This window comes from Hipposideros armiger, unplaced genomic scaffold (assembly GCF_001890085.2).
Source record: "Hipposideros armiger isolate ML-2016 unplaced genomic scaffold, ASM189008v1 scaffold_1219, whole genome shotgun sequence".
Classification (NCBI taxonomy): Eukaryota; Metazoa; Chordata; class Mammalia; order Chiroptera; family Hipposideridae; genus Hipposideros; species Hipposideros armiger.
The window spans coordinates 138,117-159,660 of record NW_017732569.1 but is presented as its reverse complement, the minus strand read 5'-3'; the positions used below and the strand labels follow the sequence as shown (position 1 = coordinate 159,660).

The 21,544-nt window shown below is 38.2% G+C and overlaps 2 gene segments (V, D, J or C); both read left to right on the top strand.

The window, feature by feature from the left end:
• Window positions 1-3,492: 3,492 nt before the first annotated feature.
• LOC109376839 (immunoglobulin kappa variable 1-39-like) lies at window positions 3,493-4,892 on the top strand. The segment is given in 2 exon segments: window positions 3,493-3,573; window positions 3,701-4,892. Coding segments are annotated over 2 exon segments (366 nt in total).
• Window positions 4,893-20,392: 15,500 nt separating this feature from the next.
• LOC109376832 (immunoglobulin kappa variable 1-5-like) lies at window positions 20,393-21,334 on the top strand. The segment is given in 2 exon segments: window positions 20,393-20,477; window positions 20,607-21,334. Coding segments are annotated over 2 exon segments (366 nt in total).
• Window positions 21,335-21,544: the final 210 nt, after the last annotated feature.

The following is a 21,544-nucleotide window of genomic DNA, read 5'->3' as shown; positions in this document are numbered from 1 at the left end:
TATATATATATATATATATATATATATATATATATATATATATTCACTTATAGTTGACGTACAGTATTATACAACATCAGCTTCAGGAAGGTACACATGTTTTGATTAGCTATAATTTCATATGCATTTCACAATCTAGTCCTCATCATACATCATGAATTTATTTCCTAAATAAGAAGAATGGTACTTTTAATGGGGATTTTTAGAATATGTTTAGAAAACAAAGATATCAAAGGCATAGAGTACCATTTATGTATGTAAGCCAACTCCTGAGTGATCATCGATGCATCACAAGAGTCCACTACCTCTGGGCACAAAAATGTTTTTCTATGCTGTGTTGTAGACTCAGGATCTTTCTCTCCGTAGCCACCACATGAGGGTTTAAGGACTCTCTGCCTTGTTACAGTAATAACATGATTGGGGTCATCTCTGTCTCCAGGTCCCCTATCTTCCTGTCCTCTCTGACATTCACAACAATTCCCCCAGGTGATAGAATCTTGGTCTTCATTTTATTCTAAAGAGAATTGATGGTCAGAGGCTTTGAGCTGATCTAGGGTTTTAGGAGTATCTTAATCCAGACTCCAAATCAAGGGTCATCCTTTTTAGTTGGAGGAAAAAAAACCCACAGCAATTTATGCTGAGGTAATCAGGCCAAGCTTCAATAGTCAGAGGTTTTTGCTGATGAACTTTGGGAAGTAAGGCCAAATATCAGGAGAGGGTGTAGAATATTGAGGAGCCCAATCAATAATAAGATATACCCCATTTAGTTCACTGAAAAATTGAGACCTATGGCTTTGGAAAGTGATGTATGTGTGACACACCTTTGGGGAAACATGATAGTAATCATCTTTATGCATCTGTAGTAAATGACTTGGCCCTATAATAAGATGGCAGCAAAAAGGTTTTCAGTACCTTCAACATGCTCTCAAGAACTGCATTTTATATTTTCATAAAATTTCAAAACAACTTGACACTTACAGAAATGTTGTAAGTACAGCACACAGTACTTTTCCTTCTGCCCCTGAACCATTTGAAAGTAAGTTGATGACCTGATAGCCATCCCTCTAAGACTTTATTTACTCTGTATTTCTTCCAAAAAAAGACATTCTGCTATATAACCCAATACAACCATGAAATTAGGAAATCAGCATTTATATATTAAACAATCTGGCCCTCAGGCCCATTTCAAGTTTTGACAAATGTCCCACCACTATCTTTTATAACAAAAGTATCCAGTCCAGATTCACGTGTAGCCTTACTTGTCCATATCCCTTTAGTCTCCTTCAGTCTGGAGCAGTTCATCATTCTTTCCTTAAGCTTAATGATCTTAACACTTTTGAAGATGAATAATAGTTATTTTGTAGAATGTCCCTCAATTTGGATTTATTTGATTTTTCCTCATGATCAGATTCAGCTAATGCATCTTTGGAAGGAATCTGAAAGTGATTGTCTGCTCTTCTAATTGCATCCTATTAGGTGGTCCCATATTCCAATTTGTCCCATTACTGATGATGCCACTTCAATTCTTGGATCAAGGTGGTGTCTGCCAGACTTCTTTGCTGCACAGCTGCTCTTTGCCCTTTGAAATTAATAAGATTTTTTGGAAAAAACCTTAACACTTTATGAATATCCTATTCCTCATCAAAGTGTCACTATAAAACCATGGGTTCATATTTCCTTCAATAAATTACCATCATTATTAATTTTGATGCTCAAAATTCTCCAGATTGGGCAGATGATAGTCCCATTCAAAATGGATTCTCTTTACCTCATTGTTCTTGAGAACTTCTTAATTTGTGGCCCAAACTGTCCAGGGTTATTGTGTATTTTCTCTATTCTAGACCTGGAATGAGGTATTTCTCCAAGAACTAATGCTTTGTTTTAATGGAAAATAGTATTTATATACAAAGATGTGGGCACTGTCAGTGCTTCTTGGGATGTGGGTGTCATTGGTGCTAGGCTTTATTTATCTATCTATCCATCATCCATTTATATATCAACACACACTTTTCATATCTTATCTATATATAACCCTGATATCTCGAATTTCGATCCCAAACCATTTATCTTAAGAGTTTCCTCTTCTGAATCTGTAACTCCTTTCTCCAACAATGAGAATTTTGCCTTCAATTATCCTTAATACTTTGACTTCTATGATCATCAGCTCTCCTGAATGAAACTAACCTCTTGCTGTTACAGCCAACTACTTCCACTTGCATAGAACTTGCCCCATATATCCACCCACATATCCTGTTCTGGCTTTGATACACTTGTCAGGCCACTGCCAACTTTGCACTCCTGCATGGGTGCCCTCCCCACCATGACTAGGCTCTGACACATACATTGAGTGCCTCTGCCTAGGTGAATGTCTTCTTCTTGCTCCACCCTTAACACATGTTCTGGTCCAATAGTGTCACCACTGCCATATGGGGATACCAGTCCTTACCCCACTCTAGCTCCATGCTGGGTTCCCCCTGTATCACACATAGTTGCCTTTTCCATACTGTGTGGACTCTAAACTGTCTTTAGCTTTTCCACTATCACCTTTCTATGTGGTTTTCTCATCACCCTGCTTAGACCCAAGGCCCTGCATCCATCCACTGAGAACTACATTCTCTTTGAAACTAGAAGATCTTTGGAGATGGAGGAATATGCGGGGTTAGGGAACACAGTAATTCAGGGTTATAGGTAAGCACTTAGTCTAGGGAAGGCTTCAGTTTCTGAAGAGAATAGCTTGAGTTAAAAAGGAAGCGAGGCACAGGTAGTAAACCAAGGAGCTCAGGGAACATGTAGCATTGGTGTGGGAAAGACCTGCAGAGAGGAATGGTGGCTGACACATTGCAGATGTGGGGGAGAAAAATCCCTGACCATGGCTGGCCTAGATGCAAGTGGTATGTCACAGCACTTGCTAACGAAAAGGACAGATCAGTAAACTAGAGATGACAGGTTAGCAATGACAGATACGCAGTCATGAGGCACTTCCTTACAAATCATGACACTCACTTTTTTTGTTATTTACTCTTACACATCATTGCATCTCTGGCTGACAATAGTGTTAATTTACTATAGAAAGGTTTTAAGAATTGAACCCAAAACAAAGTCTCTCTGTCTTCAACATAGTGCACAGGCACCAATGCAAAGAGCTGGCAAAATTTCTTGCAGGTACTAGGCTTGTGTCATACTCGAAAGACCCAGTTTCAGATGAAGAAAGAGCAAGAGAAACATGTCCTGGAATTTGAACAGAGTAGGAACACTATACTCATAGAAATGGTAGAATGATTCTTATGATTGCCAAGAAGAAACAGACTTCTTGCAGACAAATTTGTGCTGCCCTGGTTGGACTTTGGCACCTGGTATGCTGACTGTGCTGTGCTATTGAGCCCAGTCAGCCCTGCAGCTGTGCCCAACCATCCCCAACCCTGCTTATTTGCATGTGACTGTGATGCAACCCACAGTCCTGGACACATTAATAGTGAGGTCACACCCTGTGCAGGAATCAGTCCCAGGCAGGACAGAGCATGGACATGAGGGTCCCAACTCAGCTCCTCAGCCTCCTGCTGCTGTGGCTCCCAGGTAAGGAAGGAGCACTTGGGGGATTTACTCTGCCAGTGTGGTCAGTACCACTTAGACTGTAGGTAGTTATAAGACCTGGTAACATCATTAAGAGTATGGATGTTTGTTTTCTTGTTTCCATTCTCAGGAGCCAGATGTGATATCCAGATGACCCAGTCTCCATCCTCTCTGTCTGCATCAGTGGGAGACAGAGTCACCATCAATTGCCGGGCCAGTCAGAGCATTAGCAGTTACTTAAACTGGTATCAGCAGAAACCAGGGACAGCTCCTAAGCTCCTGATCTATAGGGCATCCAGTTTGCACACCGGAGTCCCTTCGAGGTTCAGTGGCCAGGGATCTGGGACAGATTTCACTCTCACCATCAGCAGCCTGCAGTATGAAGATGTGGCAACTTATTACTGTCAACAGTATCAGAGTTGGCCTCTCACAATGTTATAAGCCTGAACATAAACCACGAAGCAGACAACTGAGAGTCGGCCACCCCAGCTGCTCCACTTGGGCCTCCATAGACTGAGAGAGCATTCCTGAGATGCACCCATTCTTTGATCGTGACTGGATGTTTTGGTAAAAGTGACCAGGAGGGCTCTCCTGCCCCTTAACTCTCTTTGTCTCTCCTCAGCCTCAATGGCACATACAACGCGTCTCCTGAGTTCATAAAGAACAGAGATCATCACACATGAACTGTCTGTGCTACAGTATCAGTCAGAATTCATGAAGTGAAAAAGATGCCACTGTAGGTATTCCAAGCAGGAATTGCATAATATAGGGAGTTAATTTCTAAAGTACATTGTTTCAAAGGCCTAGGGGATTAATAACAGGGGAAGCAGATACCGTGGGATTTCCTGGTACTTTCCCAGAAACAAGAGAACATACGCCACTGGAGAGAGAGACTGTCTAACCATGTGGTCCCCAGACCTGTGGGGGAAGCCCAGAAGTGGGGGTGCTGATGCTCTCAGCTCACCAGTGATTCCCCAGTCCCCCACTCTGCCTGCAGGAACTGATGGATAGTACTGAATCCTCCTCTTCCAACTCCAACTCTCAGGGAGGGCCCCTCACTGAGCAATTCTATAGGAAACCATAGAGGGCAAAGGGGTTCTGAGAAATGTGCTTCCACAAGTGAGAGTGATGATGGGGAACTGACAGCAGGCAGCCTGGATGGTCATTCTTTTTACCTCTCTCAGAAATTTGCCAAATACAATACACTTGGATGTGCTTCCAACCATTATCATCAAGTCTAGATTCATAACAGGAAATGTTTGTTAAATGTTTGAGAAATTAGGAAAATTAGGTAAATGTTTTACATGCATAGAAATAATTTCACAAAAAAATGGAAGCCTTTTTTGATTAAAAAAATTAAAACTTAAATGTGGATGAAGCATTTTTTTTCTATTCTATATGAAAACATTTTAATGTTTAAAATTTTCCCAGGAGCCAGAGAATCACTGACTTCCCTGGGAGCTTATTACAAATGTAATACAGCAGGTTCCACCTTACACCTGCTTTTGAGGGTCTTCATTTTAACAAGAAATCACATGTATGTATAAAGTTTAAGATGCACTGTTTTAGAGGACATTTACTTAATTTAAATGGGACTTCCCCTCCATTTCCATTTAAGGAACTGTATTTAAAACTATATGTTGAAAACACATGCCACTTTATTTTCTAATTAACTCAAAATTAAATCATACACATACTTAATATTTTAATTATTGAATATACAACTATTTGTAAATTGCATGATGAAATACATTAAACTTTAAATAGAGTTGTAGTTCAGAAACTTGAAGAATTACTAACCTAAGAATAAATAAAAATTATATTTAATAGGTTAGAAAGAATGGGACTGAAACTTGCTTGTGCAGTTTATCTTGGGGATTTTGTTCCTTGAAAAAAAATGTCATTTTGCCCTGAGAATGACATTCCCTGGGTTCACACTTTAAGTCTTGACCCCAAAGGAACAATCCATAGTAGAGATCAATTCATGTAGCTCAGAGGACCCACAGCTGAGCACGGTCTGGATCCTCCAACATTATTAACATAAACATTCATGAATTATTAGTATTATAAGCCACTAAATTTTTGAGTGGTTCCTTGTAAAAGAAGGGTTTTAATATTTGAATGAAAAGAATAAAATTTCCATGATTTTACATGAGAACATCTAAAATTATCCATATATAGCATTACTTACAGTAATAATGATAATTTGATACATCATATGAAGTTATTGAAAATGATTACACTGAAGTTTCAAAACTAAAATTATACATCTGCATATGTGTATATTTGATAATACATGTGGATATATATTTTTTGATGACTAATATAAATACTTTATGAGTTAAATAGGGCTGCAGTTACTCCCCAATGAAAACTGGTGTCCAGGGCCAGATATAGTACCTTATCTGGCTTGAGGCATTTTCTTCATAATCTTTGTTTCTAAACCATACACCATCTGTTGTGCTCATTTGAAAATATGTTTTCTAAGTGGAGGTCCAAAGGGTATAAATGGAGATATTTTTCCTACTGAAAAAAATTAAATTCATACAGCCTATAGAAGTCCCATTATCTCTATGTCCACAATCATCTTATGAGTTCCAGGTATAAGATATTATTTAACTGATATTTAAAATTTTTATGGTGAAATCTACTTGAGACCCTCCTGACATAGGTCATAAGTTTTATGATTTATAGAGAAAATAACTAATTAAAACTGCTAGTACAGAAGCATAGAATAGACTGAATGGCTGAAAAATTAATTCATGGACAATACCACTTTTTTCAAATAGTTTGTAAGGACACCATCAATCTAGTCTTAGAGGAAGTATATCAGAATCTAATGAAAGGGCAAGTATGAAGGTTGGTCAGACCTATTTAATAGTACATTTTAAAACTCTAGCATTTGTTTATCAAGAGTTGCAATATCTCTAAAATATTGACAGAGTGGATACTTAGACCATTTTGGCAAATCAGAGGACAAAATTATACTTTAGAAATGCATACTCAATATGTTAAAATTTTTAGACTTTCTTTAGGTAATTGTTTCTCATGTTTTATAGATAATTGATACTGAAGAAACTTGGAGATAATGGGTACAATTTAGCAGGTTGTTATTTAGCTCAAACTGATGAAGAGTGAAACAAGTCAACCTATGTCCTAATGACTTTAAACAGAGAGCCACAATGCATGAAACATTAAGGTATAGATTACTCCATTTCTTCTTTTTCCAGGTTAAGAAGAGACATTAAAACTTAGTAAAATGTTTACCAAGGATGAAATATTCACTAGTCAGGTACTTGGGATTGAAAAAAAACTAAACGAACTGAGAGCTTTAAGTTGCAAATAAATTCAGGTGTTTTCTTATGTTTATGAATTAAATACATGCCTGAGATTTGTCACAGAATTACACTGGACTGATGTCACATCACTTATATAACCAAGAGTGCTTTGCAAGAAAAGGAGTCACTAAAGTATGTAGAATTCAAGGGTTATGTCTGTTGATCACTTTGGAAGGAAAGATAGCTACTTCAATGATACAGACTTTTGGTTTTAACAAATTGCCAGGCTACAGAAGAAAAAGGCTGAAAAATTGGATAGTGATTTTGGGAAGCACTATGATTGGACCTTTCAAAATGGGCTAAAATAGAAAATAATGGCTTACCCAGTGCAAGTTAATCTAAGAGCCATCGCTGAGCAGAAGTTTCTCAATAATTAGTTGACACATAAGTGTCATTCAGTTACTGCTACTGTCTGATTGTTTGTGCCCACCCCCCTTTCCCTGCCATCCAATTCATGTTGAAATCCTAAACCACAATGTGATTGTACTAAAAGATAGGACGTTTTGTAGATGATTAGGTCATGAGGTCATGAATGGGATCAGTGCTTTATAAAAGAGATCCCCACAAAGCTACCTGGCTGCTTCTATCATATGAGGATGCAGCAAGAAAACTATCTACAAACAAGAATGTGAGCCATTACCAGACATCACACCTGCTAGCAACTAGAGCTTGGAATCCACAGCCTCTAGAATTGTGGGAAATACATTTCTGTTCTTTACAGGCTTCCCATGATAAGGCATTTTTGTTATAGCTGCTCAACATGCTAACGAAGTCACTTTTCCAAGCTTTTCCAGTGAACCTCATGAACAAACATCATGACATCAGCAATGGCAGTTCATGCAGAACCCAGGGGTATGGATTTCATCTAACTAAGGCTGACAAGGTTACTTGCACATTTTCTGTGATTGAGTCAGTTGGATATGAGAAAAGACATGATGACTGATTTCAGTGGAAAGTTGTTTATTACCATGGATTAGGAAGATTAAAAATGGACAGAAAGGCCACATGAACTGGCTCTGGCAACGCGAAGTTCTAATCTTCAAATCCTCTAGTGTTTTTATAAGCAGAAATACTATTCCATGGCAACAGCAATCTGGAGACTCAGAAAGCTTTGTCTACCAGAATGTGTTGCCTAGCCAGGACCCAGTCCAGCAAACTGAGCACCTGTGGTCATGCGTGTCCCCTCCCCTCACTCCTTTCTGACAACCACTCTTCAGGAATGAATCTGATGTGCAGAGTTTTAATCACAGCTCTCAAATAATTGCTCTTATCTGGCTTGTTGGCCAAGAGCAACACTGCCTACATTTATACTGATGGTAGATAATCTTTTGGAGTAGCACATGATTTTGAAATGTTAAGGAGCCAACATGACTTCCTTGCTTCCAGAAGAAATAAAATATGACCCACAGGTTCAGAACTAACTGGATGACATACTTTCACATGCTGTTTTAGCTATTATTAAGATTCCAGGGCATTCTAAAATTGAACCTCAGGAAGGTACTGAAAATCACATGCTGACATTTCTGCAAGAATTGTAGCCCTTAAAAAAACAAGCAGCAGTCCAACCTCTGTCATGGTCCAAAGAGATATTTCCCCAACTGATAACTTATCAAAACTTGCTAGAGAAGCCCAGCCGTTGGCCTCAGAAAAGGATTGATAATATAACAATTGGTGGTTTGATAAAAAGAGAATACTCTACCAGATGGGGATTTAGGGTTGGATGAAAAAGTGAAAGGGGCTAAGAAGTACAAATTGGTTGTTATAAAGTAGTTGTGGGAATGTAGGATATAGTATAAGGAATATAGACAATAATATTGTAATAAACATGTATGGCATCAGAGTTGTATACTAGATTTATTGGCATCATAGATGAGAAGGTGGTTGGGGGCATGGTGGAAAAAGTGAAGTAAATATAAAGTATAAATTGGTAGTTACAAAGTAGTCATTGGAATGTAAGGGAAAGTGCAGGGAATATCATCAGTAATATGGTAATAACTATATATAAAGCAACTACTAACAAAACTAAAGGGAGAAAATGACAAAAGCATAATTATGGTAGGGGACCTAAATGCCCCATTCTCAGCTATGGGTAGATCATGCAAAAAGAAAATCAATAAGGAAATCTTTGCTTTAAATGACACATGAGACCAAATAGACACAATGAACATTTACAAAACCTTTCATCCCAGAAAATCAGGTTAAACATTCTTGTCTAGTGCACATAGGACATACTCAAGGATGGACGATTTGTTGGAACACAAAACAAGTATCAACAAATTTAAGAAGGTTGAAATCATACCAAACACATTCTCTGACCACAATGCTTTGAAATTGAAGATCAAGTGCAAAAAAAGGAGGAAAAATCACAAATATGTGGAGATTAAACTACATGCTACTAAAGAATGACTGGATCAAAGAATAAATACAAGGAGAGATCAAAAGCACATAGAAACAAATGAGAATGAAAATACAACCTATCAAAACTTTGGGGATACAGCAAAAGTCATACTAAGAGGAGAGTTTATATTATTACAGGTCTATCTCAAGAAACAACAAAAATCCCTAATAAACAACATAACATTAAATTTGAAAGAACTGGAAAAAGAGGAAATGAAGCCCGAAATCATCAGAAGGAAGGAAATAATAAAAATTAAAGCAGAATTAAAAGAAATAGAAAACAAAAAAATCAATTGAAAAAATTAATGCAACAAAGATCTGGTTCCTTGAAAAAATTAATAACGTAAACAAACTCCTGGTTAGACTCACTAAGGAAAAAAGAGAATAGACACAAACAAACAAAACCAAAAATGAAAGAAGTTATGATGCATAACACAGAAATACAAAGGATTATACAAGAACACTATGAAAGACTACATGTCACCAAATTCAATAACCTAGAAGAAATAAACGTGTTCTTAGAAATACATAACCTCACAAAAATGAATGAATCAAAACAACTGGAAAATCCAAATAGACCAATCAACAGTAAGGAAATTGAAACAATCATTCAAAACCTCCCCAAAACCAAAAGTCCAGGACATGATGGCTTTACTAATGAATTCTACCAAATAGTCAAAGATGATTTAATACCTTTCCTCTTCAAATCCCCCCCCCCCAAAATTTAATATTAGGCAACACTTTCTAATTCATTTTTAAGCCAATGTTATACTGATACCAAAACCTGGTAAGCACAATAACAAAAAGAGAATTACAGACCCATATTTCTGATATTACAGGTGCAAATACCCTAAACAATTCCTATCAAATCGAATACAACAATACATGAAATAGATTATACATCATGATCAAGTAGGGTTCATCCCAGGGGTGCAAGAATGGTTTAACAGATGCAAATTAATCAATGTGATATATCATATAAACAAAATAAAGGTTAAAAATCACATGATCATATCAACAGATGTAGGAAAAGTATTTGACAAGACACAGCTTCCATTTATGATTAAAACACTTAAGTATGTATAGAATGGGAGTACCTCAAATGATAAAGGCCACGTATGAGAAACCCTCAGCTAATAATCATACTTAGTGGTGAAAAACTGAAATTTATCCTCTAAGATCAGGAACAAGACAAGAATCCCTCACTTACCACTGTCATTCAGCATTGGATTGGAAGTCTTAGCCAGGGAAATCAGGCAAGAGAAAAAATTAAAAGGCAGTCAAATTGTCACTTTTTGCAGATGACATGATTCTTTATATAGAAAACCCTAAAAAATCCACCAAAAAACTATTTGAAGCAGTAAACACATACAGTGAAACTGCAGGATACAACATCAATGTAGAAAAATCCATTGCAGTTTTACATAGCAACAATGCAATTTCAGAAAAAGAAATGAAAAATATAATTCTTTTTGCAATTGAAAAAAATGAATAAAATACCTAGGGATAAACTTAACAAAGGATGTAAAAGACCAATACACTGAAAACTACAAAACATTATTTAAAAAAATTGAAAAAGACATAAAGAAATGTAAAGATATTCCATGTTATGGACTAGAGGAGCGATTTCTAAAATTGCAAATGGTTCTTGGAAATTGGGTACATGAAAAATCTTAAGTGCTTTCTTTACAAATATTAGTAACTGACCAGGGCCTGCACTGGAGCCACTCGCAATTGGTCCCAGAACCAACATTCCTGGAGGTTGATGTTGGACCCCTGGGAGCATCACCCAATTAGCCCCACAAGTGGCACAACCAAAGTGTGGTATCAGTAAGCAACAGAATCCACTGGGCAAACCCTGACTCATGGGTAAGCCCTACTACACACACAGTAGGCTGTAAATTGTAGACATGGCCAAACCCCACAGCCAGTCAGCCTGAGAGTCAACTGCACCCACAGATGTGCTAACAGCAATCAAGGCTCAACTATAACAGGAAGGCACAAAAAACCCACAAGGAACATTCTTGGAGCAGACAATCCAAGGGATCAGGAAGATTGGGCCAGTAGGTCCCACAGGGCACCTACTATATATATCCACCCAGACAAGATTTGGTGATACAGGAGATCTACCTAGATTTTGGAAAAACACAGAGAAGCAGCCAAAATGAGAAAACAAAGAAATATGTTTTGAATGCTAAAGAACAGAAGAAAACTCCAGTAGAGGAATTAAACAAAATGGAAGCACATCCTTCCAGATACAGAATTGAAAATACTGAATATAAGGATGCTCAATGAACTTAGGAGAAGAATAGATAAACTCAGTGAGAACTTCTACAATGAGATAGAAGCATAAAAAAGGACATAGAAACTATTAAAAAAAAGTCAGAAATCAAGAATACAATAACTGAAATGAAGAATGCATTAAAAGGAATTACTAGTAGACTAGATTAAGCAGAGGATTGAATCAACGATTTAGAGACAATTTAGCAAAAATAACTGAATCAGAACAGGAAAAGGAAAAAAAAATCTTAAACACGAAAATAGTTCAAGAGACCCCTGGGACAACATCACGTTTAACAACATTCATGTCATTGGGGCACCAGAAGGAGCAAAGGGAAAGCAAGGGATTGAGAACCTATTTGAAAAAATAATGACTGAGAACTTTCACAACCTGGTGAAGGAAATAGACATACAGACCCAGGAAGTGCACAGTCCCTCACAAGACGAACACAAACAGATTCACACCAAGACACCTTATAATTAAAATGCCAGCTGTTAAAGATGAAAAGAGAATCCTAAAAGCAGTAAGAGACAGGCAACAAGTTATTTACAAGGGAGCTCCCATAACATAGTCAGTTGATTTCTCAGCAGGAATTTTGCAGTCAAGAATGGATTGGCATCAAATATTCAAAATAATTAAAAGCAAGGACTTACAACCAAGACTACCCAGCAGGTCTATTATTTAAACTTGAAGGAGAGATAAAGAGCTTCCAATACATGAAAAAGCTAAAGGACTTCATTGCGACCAAAGTAATATTACAAGAAATGTTAAAGGAACTTCTTTAAGAGGAGGAAAAAGAAAAAGAGGAAGAAAAACAAAACTATGAATAATACAATGACAACAACTACCTGTCAACAATTACTATAACTGTAAATGGTTTAAATGCTCCAATCAAAACACAGAGGGTATCTAAATTGATAAGGAGACAAGTCCAATACATATGCTGTCTACAAGAGACCCACCCTTAACGAAAGTAAGATTGAAAGACACACTCAGACTGAAAGTAAAGGGATGGGAAATATATTTAATTGGAATGAAAATGTAAAAAACAACAACAAAAAAACCTGGGGTAGAAATACTTACATTAGACCAAATAGACTTAAAAAGAAAGCTATAATAAGACACAAGAAATATTTTACATAATAAAAAGGGATTTATCCAATTAAAGGATATAACCTTAGTAAACATTTATGCACTCAACATAGCAGGACCTAAGTACATAAAGCAAATATGGACTGACATAAAGGGAGAGAGTGACAGTAATGCAATCATAGTAGGGGACTTTAATATTCAATTAACATCAATGGACAGATCTTCCAAACAGAAAATCACAAAGAAACAGCAACCTTAAAGGACACACCAGACCCGATGGATTTAATTGATATTTTTAGAGCATTTTACCCCAATGCAGCAGAATACACATTCTTCTCAAGTGCACATCGAACATTTTGCAAAATAGACTACATCTTAGGCCATAAAACAAGTCTCAATAAATTTAGAAAGATTCGAATCATATCAAGTGTCTTCTCTGATTACAATGGTATGAAACTAGAAATCAATTATGAGAAAAAAATGGGAAGACACATAAACACATGAAGGCTAAATAATAACATGCTGTTAAATAATGAATGGTGCAATAAAAAAATAAAAACAGAAATCCGAAGATACCTGAGACAAATGAAAATGAAAATACAGTGATCCCAAATCAATGAGACATGGGGAAAGCAATCCTAAAGGGAAAATTCATAGCAGTACAAGTCTACGTGAAGAAACAAGAAAAATTTCAAATCAACAATGCAATTTTACATGTAAAGGAACAATTAGAGGAACAACAAACAAAACTCAAAGTAAGTAGAAGGAAGAAAATAGTAAAGATCAAATTGAAAGTAAATTAAATAGAGTATAAAAAAATACAAAAGATTGAGGAAATAAGAGCCAGTTCTTTAAGGTAAACAAAACTGTTAAACCTTTAACCAGACTCATCAAGAAAAAAAGAGAGGACCAAAATGAATAAAATCAGAAATGAAAGAGGCAAAACAACAACCAACACCACAGAAATACAAAAAATTTAAAGAAAATGATAAGAACAAGTGTATCCCAACAAATTGAACAGTCGGGCAGAAATGTGTGTATTCTTAAAAACACACTGTCATTCAAGTCTGAATTAAAGAAAAAACAGAAAATCTGAACAGACCAAAAGTACCAACAAAATTGAATTTAAAAAACTTCCAAAAAATAAAAATCCTAGACTGAATATCCTCTCAGGTAAATTTTACCAAATATTTAAAGAAGAATTAACACCTATCCATCACAAACTATTCCAAAACAACATTCAGAGTAGGGAATGTTCCCAAGCTCAGTTTATGAGGTTAGCATAACCCTGATTCCAAAACCAGACAAAGATATTACAAAAAAAGAAAATTATAGGCCAAATACCCTGATAAATATAGATGCAATCCTCAACAAAATATTAGCAAATGGAATTCAGCAATATATTTAAAAGATCATACAACACGATCAAGTGGGATTCATTTCTGGGAGGCAAAGTTGGTTCAATATCTGCAAATCAATTAATGTGATACAGCACATGACCAAAATGAAATATAAAAAGCCTATGATAGTATGAATAGATGCAGAAAGAGCATTTGACAAAATCCAGCATCCATTTATGATAAAAACTCAGCAAAGTATGAAGGGAGGGAAAATATCTTAACTAAATAAAAGCCATATATTACAAACACACAGCTAACATCATACTCAACAGTAGCATTTTCTTTAAGATAAGGAACAAGACAAGTATTTCCACTTTTACTCAATATAGATAGGAAGTCCTGGCCACAGCAATCAGACAAGAAAAAATAAATAAAAGACATCCAGATGAGAAAGGAAGAAGTAAAAATTATATTATTTGCAGATGATATGTTAATATATATATATAGAAAAGCCTAAACAGTCTACTAAAAAACTATTAGAACTGATGAATATATTCAGTAAAGTAGCAGAATACAAAATTAATATTCAGAAATCAGTTGCGTTTTTATACACCAATAACGAACCAGACGCTTAACAGTTTCCCCTACATAAACCCTATCTCAGAAAATGTGTCACCACATACTTAGGAATCACCTTTGTCACTGATCTTTTAGGTCATCAAATAGTATCTCAAGTTCTCTTGTTTTCTCCTTCACTAACAGACCTATGATGTTAAAGCTCCTCCTGGAGATAATAGGTAAAATAGCTTCAGCACCCAAGCTCAGCTAGAGCAGATGTTCATTGTTCCTACTCAAAATGAAAATACATTGAAACCTTGGATTGCAAGTAATGTGGTTTGCGAGTGTTCCGGAAGATAAGCAAGCATTTCTAATACATTTTAACGTGTTAAACGAGTGATGTCTTGCAATATGAGTAGTTTGTTTCTGGAATGAATTATGCTCGCAAACCAAGGTATTATTGTATATATATTTATTTATAGAATTACCAAAATCAAAATATCATGAACTTTGCTATGCATAGAGCATTTTAAACAAGTCAAACAGCAGCACTGACCTCATAGAGTTTTAGTTTTAATAGGAGGGACAGATAATAAGCCAATAACGTGTCTGCTGCCACTCCCACCCTGCTCCCTCTGAGGTCCCTTCCCTGGAGCAATGCCATTCCTAAGGGCCAGTGGGGCAACATGTGTCCAGATCCATTTAGTGTATCCTCAACCCTCAGCATGAACAGTCAGAATGAACAAGTTGGTGCAGTTCAACACTTGTGTTTCTTGGAAAATTGTCATTATTGTAGTCTCATTAATTGTCATGTATCCAAAATATCTTTTGATCATGGGCACTGGTCTTTCAATTCATCATGTCCCTGCAGCATGAAACCACTGAACACATAGGTCAGTAATAAGAATCAAAGCTCTGACACAAGTATAAAAATGAACTGGATCTAGTTTTAACAGAGCATCTTGTAGTATGTTTAGCAATTATTTTCAGTGAAGATAACTTTACTGCTTTATCCTTTTCTGATTTTTTTTCAAAAATTAACTTTTTTTGGACTAAGTAGTGAAATTGCATTAATATTTTATATCTCTCATATTTACAATAATTCCTCCTTGAAGCTCTCACTTATCTTTTCCTTCTCAGAGCTTTGGTTACAGATGGAAGAGTAGATATTTATGTTGAAACTTCCAGAACGCCTATTTTTCCATTTCCATTTCAAATGGCAAAACTACTATTTGATAGATGATTTGGTTTTGATAATGGTGATTCCAACCCAAATCCAGTGATGAAAAGCAAAATAGCAGATTAGCCATTTAGTCAGGCCATCTCTTGACTGCAATGATCTGCAGTGATCTGTCAAAGGAGGGTCATTACCTAAGCTTGACCACAAGAGAGAATTTCCAATGCATTATGCAATGTGAGGAATAGACTTGTATATGACAAGGAGCTTATAATTCTAGTATCTATTAGCATCTAAAGTTTCCCTTAGTATGGAACTAACATATGATAGGCAGAGTGGAGAGGAAGAAAGAAACTGGGTTTTAGTAATAAAAATTAGAGTCTATATCAAGCTTTCCCTTAAGCTTCCACTCTGGGATTCTGGGATTTTTTTTTTAAAAAGAATGGTAAGTCAGCATTTATTTAAAATGATAGGGGCATCATGATTGGTGTAGGAACCACTGCAATAGGGTCTTGCAGTGAAAAAGTGAGATTTGATTGAGCTCTGATGCCAAAAGGGCCAAGTGGTGATTAATATTCAAGGAGCAGGGTGGGCTCCGTAGATGGAAAATTACTAAGAGAAAACATCAGGGTCAGCCGGTTGGCTCAGTTGGTTAGAGCGTGCCTTCTGAACAACAAGGTTTTCAGTTTGATTCCCACATGGGCCTGCGAGCTGCACCCTCCACAACTAGATTGAACGACAACAACTTGGAGCTGATGGGTCCTGGAAAAACACACTGTTCCCCAATTAAAAATTAAAAAGACACTAAACAGGATTTTTGTTACACTAGCTAACAGAATTCTTTCTGAAGCCACAACAGGGTGATAGGATGTCTAGAGTGGTCACATACCAAGAATGGAGGATTTCACTAAATGGACTTGGTGTGATTCTTACCTAAACTGGATTTTCCATGGACAAAGAGACAAGCCCAAGATCAGGCCTAGTCCAGCAGAGGGTCTTTGTCAATCACCCTTCTTGTTCAATGAAAGAAGAGACATTCCTCTTTCCTTTGAATAATATGAAGATCCACTTCTCATCTGGTTTTTCTTTTGCTCATTAAGGGCCAGCTGAACTATTTTTTGGGATTTGGTTGTAGAGGATATTTCCTGGATGCTTCAAGTAGTTAGGCTTTTAATTAGGGGGACTTCTATGTAAATAAAAAGAAAGATAAAAATAAATGGAGCAAAAACCCAGTCTCAGTCTGGAGGGCAGTCCATGAAGGTTTCATGATGTTGGGCTCCAAGCATCTTTTGCATTTTAATCTTTGCTGATGGCGTTGAGTGTTCTGATTGTGGGGAGCCAGCTGGGATAAGCCAGGGACACGGAGGCTGTAAGCTGGCAAGCTACAGGCCTCCGTGTTAGGGTGAGCAGCTCAAGAGCAGCTTAAAAATTACAGACCAGAGCTACAGCAAGGGTTAAGCCTTACAGCTGACAAGCTGACAGGCTCTGAGGCTTTGGGGAGCAGTGTGGGAAGGTTGCTGACACATCTCTACTGTACCCCTGACTCATCTCCACTGTGACCCAGAAGAAGAGCAGCTAATGTCACAGACAATCTTAAAAGTTACAGAATGGATAGTCATCCTGTTAACGTTTTCTACTTGTTATACTTTGTTCTGTTCCACATCGCAAAGATTGCTTCCAAGGGAACTGTTCCCTGATAGGAGGTCCCAAAATCCCCTGTCAATAAGGGAATTGTTCCCTGCTTAGTAATAAGGGAATTGCTCCCTGATAAGAAAAAATTGTTTCCTATATAACCAGTGTATATCCAATAAATGAGGTCTCGGTTGGCCATCAGCAGTCTGAGTCACTCCTGCTCCCATCTTTTGTCTCTGTCTCTTTCTTTCTTTGTCTCCCAACCAATCCTCCCAGCTGCGCTCCTGGCTGACGAGTCAGGAGTGCTGGTTTGGCGCATGGGTCACATCATCTGATAAAGTTGCTTTGTGGACCACACAATACCAGGCACAAAGTTGCCCATATATCATCTGCTATGGTAACTTTGTTAAGTTTATATCAAATCATCCAGATTCCATTGTAGGGCTTCAGAAAAGGTAGTTTCAGTTCTTAGTGATTCCAAATCAGAAGGGTGGGAAAAATTTGGAAACATTAGTTTGGAGAGTTATGTTCAAATATTGGAAGAAACTGGAAGAATTCAGGATCCAGTCTGATTTGCTGCAGGCTTTTTAATACCTTCAACATGCTCTCAACAACTGCTCATAAAATTTCAAAACAACTTCAAACAGAAATGTCATAAGCACAGCACATAGTGCTTTTCCCCCTATTCTTTAACACCAATTAGTTTGCAGGATGTCCCTCAATTTGGATTTGTTTGATTTTCCCTCATGATAAGATTCAGCTAATGCATATTTGGCAGGAGTTTCTGCAAGTGATTGTCTGCTCTTCTCACTGTATCCTATTAGGTGGTCCAATATTCCAATTTGTCCCATTACTGATGATGCCACTTCAATTCCTGGGTCAAGGTGGTGTCTGTCAGAATTCTCTGCTGTATGGCTGCTCTTTTGCCCTTTGAAGTAAATAAGAATTTTTGGGAAAAGTCCTTAATACTTTATGAATATCTTATTCCTCATCAAAGCATCAGTAAAAAATCATGGGTTCATATTTCCTTCAATGAGTTATCATCATTATTGATTTTGATTCTCAAAATTCTCCAGATTTGGCAAATGAGAGTCCCATTCCAAATGGCTTCTCCATGCCTCATCATTCTTGAGCACTTCTTACTTTCTGGCCCAAATTGTCCAGAGTTATCTTATATTTTCTGTATTCTAGACCTGGATTGAGGCATTTCTTTAAAAATGACTGCTTTGTTTTAGTGGAAAATACTATTTAGAAAACAAGATCTGGGCACTGTCGGTGCTTCTTGGAACTTGAATGTCTTTGGTACCAAGCTAGGGAAAAGTTATTTATTTATTATTTTATTTATTTATTTATTTTTAGCTGAGCCATCCTGCCACCTATTGGCAGCTCAGCGCCAGCTCAGCTTGGGCGCCGATTCCAACAGGCGACCCTGTTGCTCAGAGCTTGCCCTCTTGAGCGAGCTCTTAACCAACTGAGCCACTCGGCCGGCGACAAATTGTGTATCTACCTACACATCATGTATGTATGTATCAACACACACTCTCATATCTAAGACATATATAACTCTGATATCTCCAATTACAATGTTAAACCAGATTATACTACGAATTTCCTTGTCTGTATCTCTAACTGCTTTCTCCCAAGGTGAGAATTTTCTCTCCAATTATCCTTAATACTTGGAATTATATGATCATCTCCCTCATGAATGAAACCAATCTCCTGCTGTTACAGCCAACTACAATCCCCGTGCACATAGCTTCCCTTATACATCCACCCACATACACTGTTCTGTCTCTGATACCCTTGTCAGGCCACTGCCAACAATGCATTCCTGCATGGGTGCCCTCCCAACCATGCCTGGGCTCTGACACCTACACTGAGTGTCCTTTTCTTGCTCTGGCTTTCACACATGAACTGGTCCAATGGTGCCACCACTGCCATGTGGGGATGCCAGACCTCACCTCACTCGAATTTCATGCTGGGTTCCCCCTCTATCACATATGGATACCTTTTCCATACTGTGTGGGCTCTAATACCCTGTGCAAGGCACCCATTCTTACCTTCCTGTGTGGTTTTCTCATCACCCTGATTGGGCCCAAAGCCCTTCATCCATCCACTGAGAACCATGTTCTGTTAGAAAATAGAAAAGCTTTGGTGATGGAGAAATATGCAGAATTAGGGAACACAGAAGTTTCAGGGTTATACATAGCACTTAGTCCAGGGAATCTTTCAGCTTCTGAAGAGGAAAGCTTGGGTTAAGAAGGAAGCGAGGCACAAGTAGAAACCCAAAGAGCTCAGAGAACATATAGCATGTGTGTGGGAAAGGCCTGCAGAGAGGAAAGGTGGCTGACACATTTCAGATGTGGAGGAGAAAAATCCCTGACCATGGCTGGCCTAGATGGAAGTGGTGTGTCAGAGCACTCTGAAGTGGAAAGGAATAGGTCACTAAGCTAGAGATGAGAGGTTAGCAATGACAACACTCAGTCATTTAGCATTTCCTTGACAAATCATGACACTCACTCTTTTTAGTTATTTATTCTTAGGCCTCATTGCTAGTCTGGCTGCCAATATTGTTAATTCACCATACCAAAGATTTTAAGAATTCAACTCAAAAGGAAGTCTCTCTGTCCTCAACAGGGTACACAGGCATCAATGCAAAGAGCTGGCAAAGTTTCTTGCAATTACTTGGGTTGTGTCATATTCAGAATACCCAGTTTTAGATAGAGAAATAGCAAGAGAGGTATGTCCTGACATTTGAACAGAGCAAGAATGCTATACACATAGGACGGTAGAATGATTTTGTGACTGCTGAGGCGAAACACATTTGTTACAGACAAACTTGTGCTGCCCTAGTTGGCCTTGGGCACCTGGTAGACACTGACTGTGCCTTGTTATTGAGACCGATCAGTCCTGCAGCTGTGCCCAACCTGCCACAACCCTTGCTTATTTGCATATGACTGGGTGCAGCCCAGAGTCCAGGACATGTTAATAGTGTGGTCACACCCTGTGTAGGAATCAGTCCCAGGCAGGACAGAGCATGGACATGAAGGTCCCGACTCAGCTTCTCAGCCTCCTGCTGCTGTGGCTCCCAGGTAAGGAAGGAGCACTTGGGGGAGTTACTCTGCCAGTGTGGTCAGTACCACTTAGACTTGCAGGGTAGTTATAAGGCCTGGTAACATCATTAAGAGTATGGATGTGTGTTTTCATGTTTCCACTCTCAGGAGCCAAATGTGACATCCAGATGACCCAGTCTCCATCCTCTCGGTCTGCATCAGTGGGAGACAGAGTCACCATCACTTGCCGGGCCAGTCAGAGCATTAACAATTATTTAAGCTGGTATCAACAGAAACCCGGGACAGCTCCTAAGCTCCTGATCTATTATGCATCCAGTTTGCAAACCGGTGTCCCTTCGAGGTTCAGTGGCCAAGGATCTGGGACAGATTTCACTCTCACCATCAGCAGCCTACAGCCTGAAGATGCTGCAACTTATTACTGTCAACAGTATCAGAGTTACCCTCTCACAGTGTTATAAGCCTGAACATAAACCACGAAGCACACAGCTAAGAGTCGGCCACCCCAGCTGCTCCTCTTCGGTCTCCATCCGCCGAGAGCATTTCTCAGATGCACCCACTCTTTGATGGTGACTGGAGGTTTTGTTAGAAGTGTACAGATAGGCTCCTCTGCACCTTAACTCTTTTTGTCTCTCCTCAGCCTCAGTAGCACATACAATACCTCTCTTGATTTCATAAAAAACAGAGATCATCACACATTAGCTATCTGGGCTACAGTACCAGTCAGAGTTTATAGAGTGAAAGAGAAGCCAATCTAGGCATTCCAAGCAGGAATTGCTTAATTAGGGAGTTAACCTCTAAAGTACATTGTTTTGAAGGCCTAGGGAATTAATAATAGGGGGAGCAGATATTGGAAATGTGGGATTCCCTGGCGCTCCCCCAAAAAAAAAGAAAAAAAGAAAAAAAATGGAGACAGGGGCTGTCTAACTATGTGGTCCCCTGACTTGTCGGGGAGCCCAGGAGTGGGGGTGCTGATGCTCCCAGCTCACTAGTGATACTCCAGTTCTCTACTCTGCCTGCAGGAACTGATGGATAGTATTGAAACCGCCTTTCAGACTCCAAATCTCAGGGACATCCCCTCACTGAGC